Source organism: Pristiophorus japonicus, chromosome 31 (genome assembly GCF_044704955.1).
Source record: "Pristiophorus japonicus isolate sPriJap1 chromosome 31, sPriJap1.hap1, whole genome shotgun sequence".
NCBI lineage: Eukaryota > Metazoa > Chordata > Chondrichthyes > Pristiophoridae > Pristiophorus > Pristiophorus japonicus.
The window spans coordinates 12458017-12469990 of NC_092007.1; the positions used below are offsets into that span (position 1 = coordinate 12458017).

At 46.9% G+C, this 11974-nt stretch overlaps 1 protein-coding gene across 1 annotated transcript; it reads left to right on the forward strand.

The window, feature by feature from the left end:
- The first annotated feature begins 10040 nt into the window (after positions 1-10040).
- Positions 10041-11009, forward strand: LOC139240359 (C3a anaphylatoxin chemotactic receptor-like). The gene is made up of 2 exons (XM_070868830.1): positions 10041-10502; positions 10566-11009. Exons 1-2 carry the CDS (start codon positions 10041-10043, stop codon positions 11007-11009), a joined length of 906 nt encoding a protein of 301 aa, XP_070724931.1.
- The last annotated feature ends 965 nt before the right edge of the window (positions 11010-11974 follow it).

The following is an 11974-nucleotide window of genomic DNA, read 5'->3' on the forward strand; positions in this document are numbered from 1 at the left end:
GCGTCCCCTTAAATGTCTCTCTGCTATTCGCCTCAACCCCTCCCTGAGGGAATGATTTCCACATTCTCACCCCTCTCTGGGTAAAGAAGTTTCTCCTGAATTCTCCATTGGATTTATTAGTGACTGTCGTATATTGATGGCCCCTAGTTCTGGTCTCCCCCACAAGTGGAAACGTCTTCTCTTCGTCTACCCTATCGAACCCTTTCATAATCGTAATCACCTCCATCAGGTCACCCCTCAGCGTTTATTTTCTCGAGCAATGAGTACCAGCCTTTAGTGATAGTTATAACCTCCCAGTTCTGGTATCGTCCTTGTCAATCTTTTTTTCACCTTCTCCTGTTTGCAAAATGGAGACCAGACCTGTGCACAGTGTTCCAATTGTGGTCTAACCACGGTATATAAAGACCAGAACTGTGCATAGTGCTACAAATGTGGACATACCAAGGTATATGGTGACCAGAACTGTGCACAGTGCTCAAGGGTGGTCTAACCCAGGTATATGGAGACCGGAACTGTGCACAGGTCTCCAAGTGCGGTCTAACCACGGTTTATGGAGAATAAAACTCATGCACGGTACTCCATTTCTGCTCTCACCCAAGTATATGGAGATCAGAACTGTGCACAGTGCTCCAAGTGTGGTCCAACCCAGGTATTTGGTGACCAGATCTTTGCACAGTGCTCCAAGTGTGGACATACCAAGGTATATGGTGACCAGAACTGTGCACAGAGCTCCAAGTGTGGTCTAATCCAGGTATAAGGAGACCAGAACTGTGCACAGTGCTCCAAGTGTGGTCTAATCCAGGTATAAGGAGACCAGAACTGTGCACAGTGCTCCAAGTGTGGTCTAACCTAGGTATATGGAGACCAGAACTCTGCAGAGTTCTCCAAGTGTGGTCTAACCCAGGTATATGGAGACCAGAACTGTGCACAGCGCTCCGAGTTTGGTCTCACCGACTTTGGCAGCAAATCTAACAGAACTTATTTGCTTTCGAATTCCATACTTCCCAAAATGATCTCCGGTGCTTGGTTTGCATTTTTATGGTCATAATTATGAGGGAGGTACTGAGGGGCCATCGCAATGTCGGAGGGTCTTTAGTGAGACAGCGTCGCAATTTCGAAGGTGGAATCTTGTAAATGAGACATTAAACCTCGGCCCCATCTGCCCTCACAGGTGGAATGTAAAAGATCCCACGGCCATTATTTTGAACAAGGACTGAGGGGAGTTCTCCAATATTTATCCCTCAAACATCAACAAAAGAAAAATGAGCTGCTCATTTCCCCATGTTGCTGTTTGTAGGAGCTGGCTGTGCATTGTGGCATCTTCCTCTCTCGCAACAAGTGTCTTAATTCCTCAAAGTATAGAAGCATTGCAAAACCTGTTGATTCCACTCAGAAAAGTGCATGTTTACACCATTGCCGGTCATTGGGACAGTTGGAGATTAAAGTCCAACTACAAAGTATTTACAGTTCAGAAACAGGCCACTGGGTCCTAGCGCTCCGTGTCAGGGTTTTTGCTCCACACCAGCCTCCTCCTTCCCGTCTCCATCTCACCCCATCACCATATCCTTCTTTTTCTTTCTCCCTCATGTGTTTATCCAGCATCCCCTTAAATGTATCTCTGCTATTCGCCTCAACCCCGCCCTGTGGGAGTGATTGCCACATTCTCACCCCTCTCTGGGTGAAGAAGTTTCTCCTGAATTCCCCTTTGGATTTATTAGTGACTGTCGTATAGTGATGGCCCCTAGTTCTGGTCTCCCTCACAAGTGGAATCATCTTATCTATGTCTACCCTATCGAACCCTTTCATAATCGTAAACACCTCCATCAGGTCACCCCTCAGCTTTTCTTTTCTAAAGCAATGAGTACCAGCCATTAGTGATAGTTTTAACCTCCCAGTTCTGGTATCGTACTTGTAAATCTTTTTTTCATCTTCTCCTGTTTGCAATATGGAGACTGGAACTGTGCACAGTGCTACAAATGTGGACATACCAAGGTATATGGTGACCAGAACTGTGCACAGTGCTCAAGGGTGGTCTAACCCAGGTATATGGAGACCAGAACTGTGCACAGTGCTCCAAGTGTGGTCTAACCACGATTTATGGAGACCCAAATTCGTGCACGATACTCCATGTCTGCTGTAACCCAAGTATATGGAGGTCAGAACTGTGCACATTGCTCAAAATGTGGTCCAACCCAGGTATATGGTGACCAGAACTGTGCACAATTCTCCAAGTTTGGACATACCAAGGTATATGGTGACCAGAAATGTGCACAATGCTCCAAGTGTGGTCTAACCCAGGTATATGTAGACCAGAACTGTGCACATTGCTCCAAGTGTGGTCTAATCCAGGTATATGGAGACCAGAACTGTGCACACTGCGACAAGTGTGTCCAAGGAAGGTTGGCTGCAAATTTAACATAACTTCGTTGCTTTTGAATTCCATACTTCCCAAAATGAAGGGACCGTCCTTCACATGAGACTTTATACCAACGCCCATTCTGTTCTCTTGTGTGGATGTAAAAGATCCCAACGGCCATTATTGCATGAAGAACAGAGGAGTTCTCTCCCGTGTTCTGCGGCCAATATTTATCCATAAATATCACGCCAGTTGTATCGGACAAAGATTCAATGCTGCTAAATTGCAGCCTCCAATCTGATCGGTAAATATCTACCGAGTTGCTTTTGTACAGTGCCGAGACAAGATCTGACACCATCTCCTCACGAATCATGTGATCGGTTGTCATCAGTGAAAGGAAATGGGTTGGTCTGTACAGGAGAGGAAGGGAATATCTGAAGGCAGAACTCTCCGACTTCGAACAAGCAGGTCAGACAAGCAGAGTCTCTCGGTCACTCTTCGTCTTGTATTTGCAACAGGAGCCCAGCAGACACACGTAATTCTACTGATCACAATCGACTTTAAAGATTTCCATGGGGATCGATAGGGTACCAGTTTGATTCCTGGAATGAGAGGGTTATCAATGTCGGCGGGGCAGTACTGAGTGAGTGCTGCACTGTCGGAAGGGCAGTACTGAGTGAGTGCCGCACTGTCGGTGGAGCAGTACTGAGGGAGTGCCACACTGTCAGGTGGTACATATTGAGGGTGTGCTGCACTGACGGCGGGGCAGTACTGACTGCGGGCTGCACTGTCGGAGGGGCAGTACTGAGGGAGCGCCACACTGTCGGAAGGGCAGTAGTGAGGGAGAGCTGCATTTGCCATTGGTGGGTGGAGATATTAAGATGGCCCACGAGGTCACGTGAACACATTCGCGGGTGATGGTCGAACAGATGCAGCTTCCTTCAATGCCTCTTAATATTAACAGTTTGTATTTATATAGCGCCTTTAATGGAGTGCAACTTCTCAAAGCGCTTCGCAGGAGCGTTATCAGACACAATTTGACCCCGAGTCACATAAGTAGATATTAGGCACAGGTGGCCAAAAGCTGGGTCAAAGAGGTCGGTTTTTAAAGAGCGCCTTCAAGGAGGAGAGAGAGGTGGAGAGGTTTAGTGAGGGAATTTCAGAGCTTTGGGCCAAGGCAGCTGAAGGCACGGCCATGGTTGACAGCCTGTCTCATCCACCGGGCTCACAACCACCTGCCCCATCGTGGATCCCCCGAACCCAACGGGCTGCGGTTTTATTGAGTTTTGTGAACATCACGTGACTGCATAAGCCACTCCCAACTCAACAGCCCGACAAACCTGTGAGCATACTCACTGCTTCCCCTTTTTAGAAGCAAGATTTTTGCACAATATTTCAAAAGATTACTTATCGTGATTACAATTTTACAAATTCGACTTCTGAGCCTGAATATGTTGCTATAAGCTTTTAACTTCCTCCTGCTCCGACTGCCATTTCTATGCTGTAAGCCGGCTAGGCCCATTTTCCACATTATTGTTTGCTGCCGGAGATTGTCTTGGGGAATTTCTGCTTTTTGGGTGTATAGCCTGGGATTCCTGCCTTCTATCTTCCTGTGTCCTCTTGAATGTCCCTGGAAACCTTACATCCGTCCTCATGTTAGCATTCTTCCTAAGATCTTGATCGTCCCAGTTATCAAAATCCTGTCCAGTTGGCTCGCGTTTCCTCACTGGTCTTCCGAACTGAAACCCAACTCCCCCCGCCCCTCCGCCCCACTGGATGGTACAGAAATTCCGCTGAAATCAGCCGCTGTCTCTTTTGTCATATTAATCCAATGAATATTAGTCATTACAATGGTTCTGGAATCCCGACATGAGGAATGTACTGCCTTGCACTTCACTGCATATGCTGCATAATCTACACTGTTCTGATCGGTTTCCACCCAGTGAAGTCTTTGATTATCGTTGTATTTAGCTGCCGCTACAAAGTGTTGCCTTACTTGGCACCGCTAGCTTCGTTCCCACTTGAACCCACACTGTTGTATGGTCGCCATTACACCTATGACATCGAGTCGCCTTGGTTTCATAACCCTCCCTGAGACTACGGTTCACCCTCTCCTACGTGTGTCCACCTCGATGACTGTGAAACGCTACTACTGCTGGTAATGGGTGAAATTCCTTAATATTGTTCTCTGCCATAGAGGTGGCTATCTTGCCAGCATTCTCCAAAGAGAGATCATCCATACCTAACAATTTTCATTGGATGCGTTCATCCGTTAGTCCACATAAAATTTATTTCAAAGAGCATTATCCAAAATCGCAGTGCAGAGATAATTTTCCTTTGGCAATAAAGTGTTCACTGATGGTTTCATCATCAAGTGTTGGCATCTCATTGTGAACTTATAGCTCTCTGCTATTTCTAAAAGGTGTGGATCAAAATGTTTCTCCAATATCTTCAGTGTGTCTGAGAAAGAAGCATCATAAACGTTTCTTGAGGTTAACAAATTCTCTAAGATGCCATGATTCTCTGCACCAATCATAACTGACAGAATAGATTTCCTCATCCCTGAACTGCTTAATTGCTTAAGTGCGATTCAGCAACACCTGCTGAGACGTCACGAATGTCATTAGTTGTAAAAAAACCATTTGTAATCTTTAACTGTAGGATCTAAACGACTCCTTCTTCCTGTCAAAGGCTCCCCAATTACTCAAATAACTCGTTGTCACATCTATTTTGCCTTCTTAACTTAATAGCCGTTAGACCAATATGTCGACGAACCAACTAGGGGGGAGGCCATCTTCGACTGGGTGTTGTGTAATGAGAGAGGATTAATGAGCAATCTCGTTGTGCGAGGCCCCTTGGGGAAGAGTGACCATAATATGGTGGAATTCTGCATTAGGATGGAGAATGAAACAGTTAATTCAGAGACCATGGTCCAGAACTTAAAGAAGGGTAACTTTGAAGGTATGAGGCGTGAATTGGCTAGGATAGATTGGCGAATGATACTGAAGGGGTTGACTGTGGATGGGCAATGGCAGACATTTAGAGACCGCATGGATGAACTACAACAATTGTACTTTCCTGTCTGTCGTAAAAATAAAAAAGGGAAGGTGGCTCAACCGTGGCTATCAAGGGAAATCAGGGATAGCATTAAAGCCAAGGAAGTGGCATACAAATTGGCCAGAAATAGCAGAGAACCCGGGGACTGGGAGAAATTTAGAACTCAGCAGAGGAGGACAAAGGGTTTGATTAGGGCAGGGAAAATGGAGTACGAGAAGAAGCTTGTAGGGAACATTAAGACGGATTGCAAAAGTTTCTATAGATATGTAAAGAGAAAAAGGTTAGTAAAGACAAACGTAGGTCCCCTGCAGTCAGAATCAGGGGAAGTCATAACGGGGAACAAAGAAATGGCGGACCAATTGAACAAGTACTTTGATTCGGTATTCACTGAGGAGGACACAAACAACCTTCCGGATATAAAAGGGGTCAGAGGGTCTAGTAAGGATGAGGAACTGAGGGAAATCCTTATTAGTCGGGAAATTGTGTTGGGGAAACTGATGGGATTGAAGGCCGATAAATCCCCAGGGGCTGATGGACTGCATCCCAGAGTACTGAAGGAGGTGGCCTTGGAAATAGTGGATGCATTGACAGTCATTTTCCAACATTCCATTGACTCTGGATCAGTTCCTGTGGAGTGGAGGGTAGCCAATGTAACCCCACTTTTTAAAAAAGGAGGGAGAGAGAAAACCGGGAATTACAGACCGGTCAGCCTGACATCGGTAGTCGGTAAAATGATGGAATCAATTATTAAGGATGTCATCGCAGTGCATTTGGAAAGAGGTAATATGATAGGTCCAAGTCAGCATGGATTTGTGAAAGGGAAATCATGCTTGACAAATCTTCTGGAATTTTTTGAGGATGTTTCCAGTCGAGTGGACAAGGGAGAACCAGTTGATGTGGTATATTTGGACTTTCAGAAGGCTTTCGACAAGGTCCCACACAAGAGATTAATGTGCAAAGTTAAAGCACATGGGATTGGGGGTAGTGTGCTGACATGGATTGAGAACTGGTTGTCAGACAGGAAGCAAAGAGTAGGAGTAAATGGGGACTTTTCAGAATGGCAGACAGTGACTAGTGGGGTACCGCAAGGTTCTGTGCTGGGGCCCCAGCTGTTTACACTGTACATTAATGATTTAGACGAGGGGATTAAATGTAGTATCTCCAAATTTGCGGATGACACTAAGTTGAGTGGCAGTGTGAGCTGCAAGGAGGATTCTATGAGGCTGCAGAGCGACTTGGATTGGTTAGGTGAGTGGGCAAATGCATGGCAGATGAAGTATAATGTGGATAAATGTGAGGTTATCCACTTTGGTGGTAAAAACAGAGAGACAGACTATTATCTGAATGGTGACAGATTAGGAAAAGGGCAGGTGCAAAGAGACCTGGGTGTCATGGTACATCAGTCATTGAAGGTTGGCATGCAGGTACAGCAGGCGGTTAAGAAAGCAAATGGCATGTTGGCCTTCATAGCGAGGGGATTTGAGTACAAGTGCAGGGAGGTGTTGCTACACTTGTACAGGGCCTTGGTGAGGCCACACCTGGAGTATTGTGTACAGTTTTGGTCTCCTAACCTGAGGAAGGACATTCTTGCTATTGAGGGAGTGCAGCGAAGGTTCACCAGACTGATTCCCGGGATGGCGGGACTGACCTATCAAGAAAGACTGGATCAACTGGGCTTGTATTCACTGGAGTTCAGAAGAATGAGAGGGGACCTCATAGAAACGTTTAAAATTCTGACGGGGTTAGACAGGTTCGATGCAGGAAGAATGTTCCCAATGTTGGGGAAGTCCAGAACCAGGGGACACAGTCTAAGGATAAGGGGGAAGCCATTTAGGACCGAGATGAGGAGGAATTTCTTCACCCAGAGAGTGATGAACCTGTGGAATTCTCTACCACAGAAAGTTGTTGAGGCCAATTCACTAAATATATTCAAAAAGGAGTTAGATGAAGTCCTTACTACGAGGGGAATCAAGGGGTATGGTGAGAAAGCAGGAATGGGGTACTGAAGTTGCATGTTCAGCCATGAACTCATTGAATGGCGGTGCAGGCTAGAAGGGCCGAATGGCCTACTCCTGCACCTATTTTCTATGTTTCTATTTTTCTATCTCTCTCAATAATCTTGAATTGCTTTTCAATGACACTAAATGGCTGCCCTTAAGCTGTGTTTGTTCGTTCAATAATATTCATGGTTCTTTGTTTAAGAATTCCTCGGGGCTCATTTGTATTCATCACTCGTTGGTTTATTAGCAAAAGTTTTAACAATCAGACTACACATTACCAGTTCGTCCACCAAGCTCACAACCACCTGCCCCATCATGGATCCCCCGAACCCAACGGGCTGGGGTTTTATTGAGTTTTGTGTACATCACGTGACTGGCTAAGCCAGTCCCAATGCAACAGCTCTACCAACCTGTGAGCAATTTCATAGGTGCATAAATTGCAGGGGAGGATGCGCAAGAGGCCAGAGTTGGAGGAGTGCAGAGATCTCGGAGCATTATAGGGGTTGGAGGTGCTTTCAGAAATAGCGAGGGATGGGGCTAGGAGGCATTGTCGGGACAAAAGCCAATGTAGGTCAGCGAACAACATTGGAGTGATGGGTGAATGGGACTCGGTGTGAGTTAAAAGGTGGGAGTTTTGGATGAGCTTACGATTAGGGAAGCTAGCCAGAAATGCGTTGGCCTGGATATGTCTAGAGGAAACGAGTGTTTCAACATCAGATAGACTGAGGTGGGCGATCTAACGGAGATAGAATTATCATGCCAAACTTCGTGATTGCAGTACTTGGGTCAAACATAGAAACATAGAAACATAGAAAACAGGTGCAGGAGCACCCCTTTTAGCCTGCACCGCCATTCAATGAGTTCATGGCTGAACATGAAATTTCAGGACGCCCTTCCTGCTTTCACGCCATACCCCTTGATCCCCCGAGTAGTAAGGACTTCATCTAACTCCCTTTTGAATATATTTAGTGAATTGGCCTCAACTACTTTCTGTGGTAGAGAATTCCACAGGTTCACCACTCTCTGGGTGAAGAAGTTTCTCCTCATCTCGGTCCTAAATGGCTTACCCCTTATCCTTAGACTGTGACCCCTGGTTCTGGACTTCCCCAACATTGGGAACATTCTTCCGGCATCCAACCTGTCCAAACCCGTCAGAATTTTAAACGTTTCCATGAGGTCCCCCCTCACCCCCCCGAACTCCAGTGAATACAAGCCCAGTCGATCCAGTCTTTCTTGATAGGTCAGTCCCACCATCCCGGGAATCAGTCTGGTGAATCTTCGCTGCACTCCCTCAATAGCAAGAATGTCCTTCCTCAAGTTAGGAGATCAAAATTGTACACAATACTCCAGGTGTGGCCTCACCAAGGCCCCGTACAACTGCAGCAACACCTCCCCGCCCCTGCACCCAAATTCCCCCGCTATGAAGGCTAACATGCCATTTGCTTTCTTAACCGCCTGCTGTACCTGCATGCCATCCTTCAATGACTGATGCACCATGACACCCAGGCCTCGCCGCACCCTCCCTTCTCCTAATCTGTCACCGTTCAGATAATAGTCTGTCTCTCTGTCCCCACCACCAAAGTGGATAATCTCACATTTATGCACATTATACTTCATCTGCCACGCATTTGCCCACTCACCTAACCTATCCACGTCACTCTGCAGCCTCATAGCATCCTCCCCGCAGCTCACACCGCCACGAACTCAGCGCCAACCGCAAACTTGGAGACACTACATCCAATCCCCTCGTCCACATCATCAATGTACAATGTAAACAGCTGGGGCCCCAGCACAGAACCCCGTGGCACCCCACTAGTCACTGCCCGCCACTCCGAAAAGTACCATTCACTCCTACTCTTTGCTTCCTGTCTGACAACCAGTTCTCAATCCATGTCAGCACACTACCCCCAATCCCATGTGCTTTAACTTTACACATTAATCTCTTGTGTGGGACCTTGTCGAAAGCCTTCTGAAATTCCAAATATACCACATCAACTGGTTCTCCTTTGTCCACTTTACTGGAAACATCCTCAATAAATTCCAGAAGGTTGTCAAGCATGATCTCCCTTTCACAAATCCATGCTGACTTGGACCTATCATGTCACCATTTTCCAAATGCGCTGATATGACATCCTTTATAATTGATTCCATCATTTTACCCACTACTGAGGTCAGGCTGACCGGTCTATAATTCCCTGTTTTCTCTCTCCCTCCTTTTTTAAAAAGTGGGGTTACATTGGCTACCCTCCACTCGATAGGAACTGATCCAGAGTCAATGGAATGTTGGAAAATGACTGTCAATGCATCCGCTATTTCCAAGGCCACCTCCTTAAGTACTCTGGGATGCAGTCCATCAGGCCCTGGGGATTTATCGGCCTTCAATCCCATCAATTTCCCCAACACAATTTCCCAACTAATAAAGATTTCCCTCAGTTTCTCCTCCTTACTCGACCCTCTGACCCCTTTTATATCCGTAACACTGACGGATTCTTCTCTCTCTCTCTCACTTTGCTTCCTCCCTCTCTCTCAATCCTGCTCTCCATCTCTCTCTCTCTCCCTTGCTCCCTCTCTCTCTCTCACTCCGCCTCTCTCTGTCTCTCTCCACTTATTCAGGTGGGACATCTGAAATGGAGCCCGAGGATCTTCAGCTGACCAACTCCAGCGAGGTTCCGCACAATGTCCCGGCGACTAGGAACGACTCCAGCATTAGTCGAGCGATGCAAGTCAGCTCTATTGTGATCTATGTCGTCACCTGCATCCTGGGCGTGTTGGGCAATGGGCTGGTCATCTGGGCCACCGGCTTCAAGCTGAAGAGAACGGCCTGCACCGTCTGGTTGCTGAGCCTCGCCATGGCCGACTTCACCATCTCTCTTGTGCTCCCGCTCTCCATCACCGAACTTGCCCTGGGCCACCACTGGCCCTTCGGCTGGCTGCTCTGCAAGCTTCACTTCTGGATGCTGCCCCTCTGTGAGCACGCCAGCATCTTCACGCTGGTTGCCATCAGCGTGGACCGCTGCTTCTCGTTGGTGCTGCCCATCTGGTCCCGGAACCACTGCGGCCCACGGCTGGCCGCCCTGCTCAGCCTGGGGGTGTGAGTGGTGGCCGCCTTCCTGAGCGCACCAGCTTTCGTTTTCCATCAATTGGTATTGCAGGGCAACCGCACGCTGTGCGACACCATATTCATTCCTGAAGCCTGGTACCAAGCGCAGATCCTCAGCTTCTTCTTCAGTGCATTCCTCCTCCCATTCCTGGTCATCGCTGCCAGCTACACCATCATCGGGCTGAGGCTGAGGTGGGGCCGCTTGGTTCCCAGCGGCGGCAAGCCATTCAGGGTCATGGCCGCCATCATCCTGGCCTTCCTCCTGTGCTGGACGCCCTACAACATCTGTTCTATCCTCGTCCTGCTCCAGCCACGCAGCGAGCCATTGCCCCTGGCGCTGACCGTGGGCATGTGGCTCAGCTACAGCCTGGCCTACTTCAACAGCTGCATCAACCCCGTCCTCTACGTCTTCATGTGGCAGGACTTCAGGGACTTGCTCAAGAAGTCGCTTCAACGGGTCAACAACCAGGGGGAATCAATGCAAAGTAATTTGTAGGAGGTTTAGAGGTGATTTGTGGGTGCGTTTCTTCACCAAGAGGTTGGTTGGTGTTTGAAACTCACTGCCTGAAAGGGTGGCAGAGACAGAAACCCTCACTGCATTTAAAAAGTAATTAATGTATCTGACAGAGATTTAGTGCAACCTCTGTAAGACACAACATTTTTTTGTCTCATTTTCTGCTAATAACTGTGCTTGCAAAGTGCTGCAGTATGGCTGAAAACATGGGTTGCCCAATTTTGTATCGACCCCAAGGCTTTTTCGAATTTAAAACATTTTCCGATGTGTTTTAACATCTGACAGCTGCAAAGAGACAGTTCTGACAGGCTTTGTCTGGGAACTGTGACGAGAAGAAAATGAAAGACCTATTCATGGTGAAAGGCTATCCCTTTGTTTTAGACCAGACAATTACATACACGGTGGACAAACGTCCAGAAAACAAGCAAAGGATGGCGGTAACACATGAGGTCAGTGCTGCAGTCAATGTGAGTGGTATCCGGTCAGTTACCGAGGGAATCAGGGGGTTAATTTCCAATCGATGACTAAGGCTGGAGTTAACTCATGTGTTAGAATCTTTGTATTGTATTCACTCAGGTTATAAGCAATTTTTAACTGTTAAGTACTTTATGGGATTGGTTGTGCGGCTTAATAATTAGAAATTATTGTGCATTTGATGCTATTGTGATTGCTTGTATTTCTTTTGATTATTCTAAGTAAAAATAACTCCTGGATCGGGGTGAGAAAAGAAACATCCTGTGTCTGTGTTGTTTTTGTCTCACAGGTCCGAACCCTGCACACTGGAAAGAAAAGTTATTGATTTTACAGGCTAAAACTGCAATATGTTCTTTATGACATCACCAACATGAGCATTACACAAGATGGCTCTTGCTGGAAACTGGCATCATGTGACTTGTCACATGACCCTTTTCTTGTTCTACATCAGGAGTTGCATTGCCGCAGTAGTC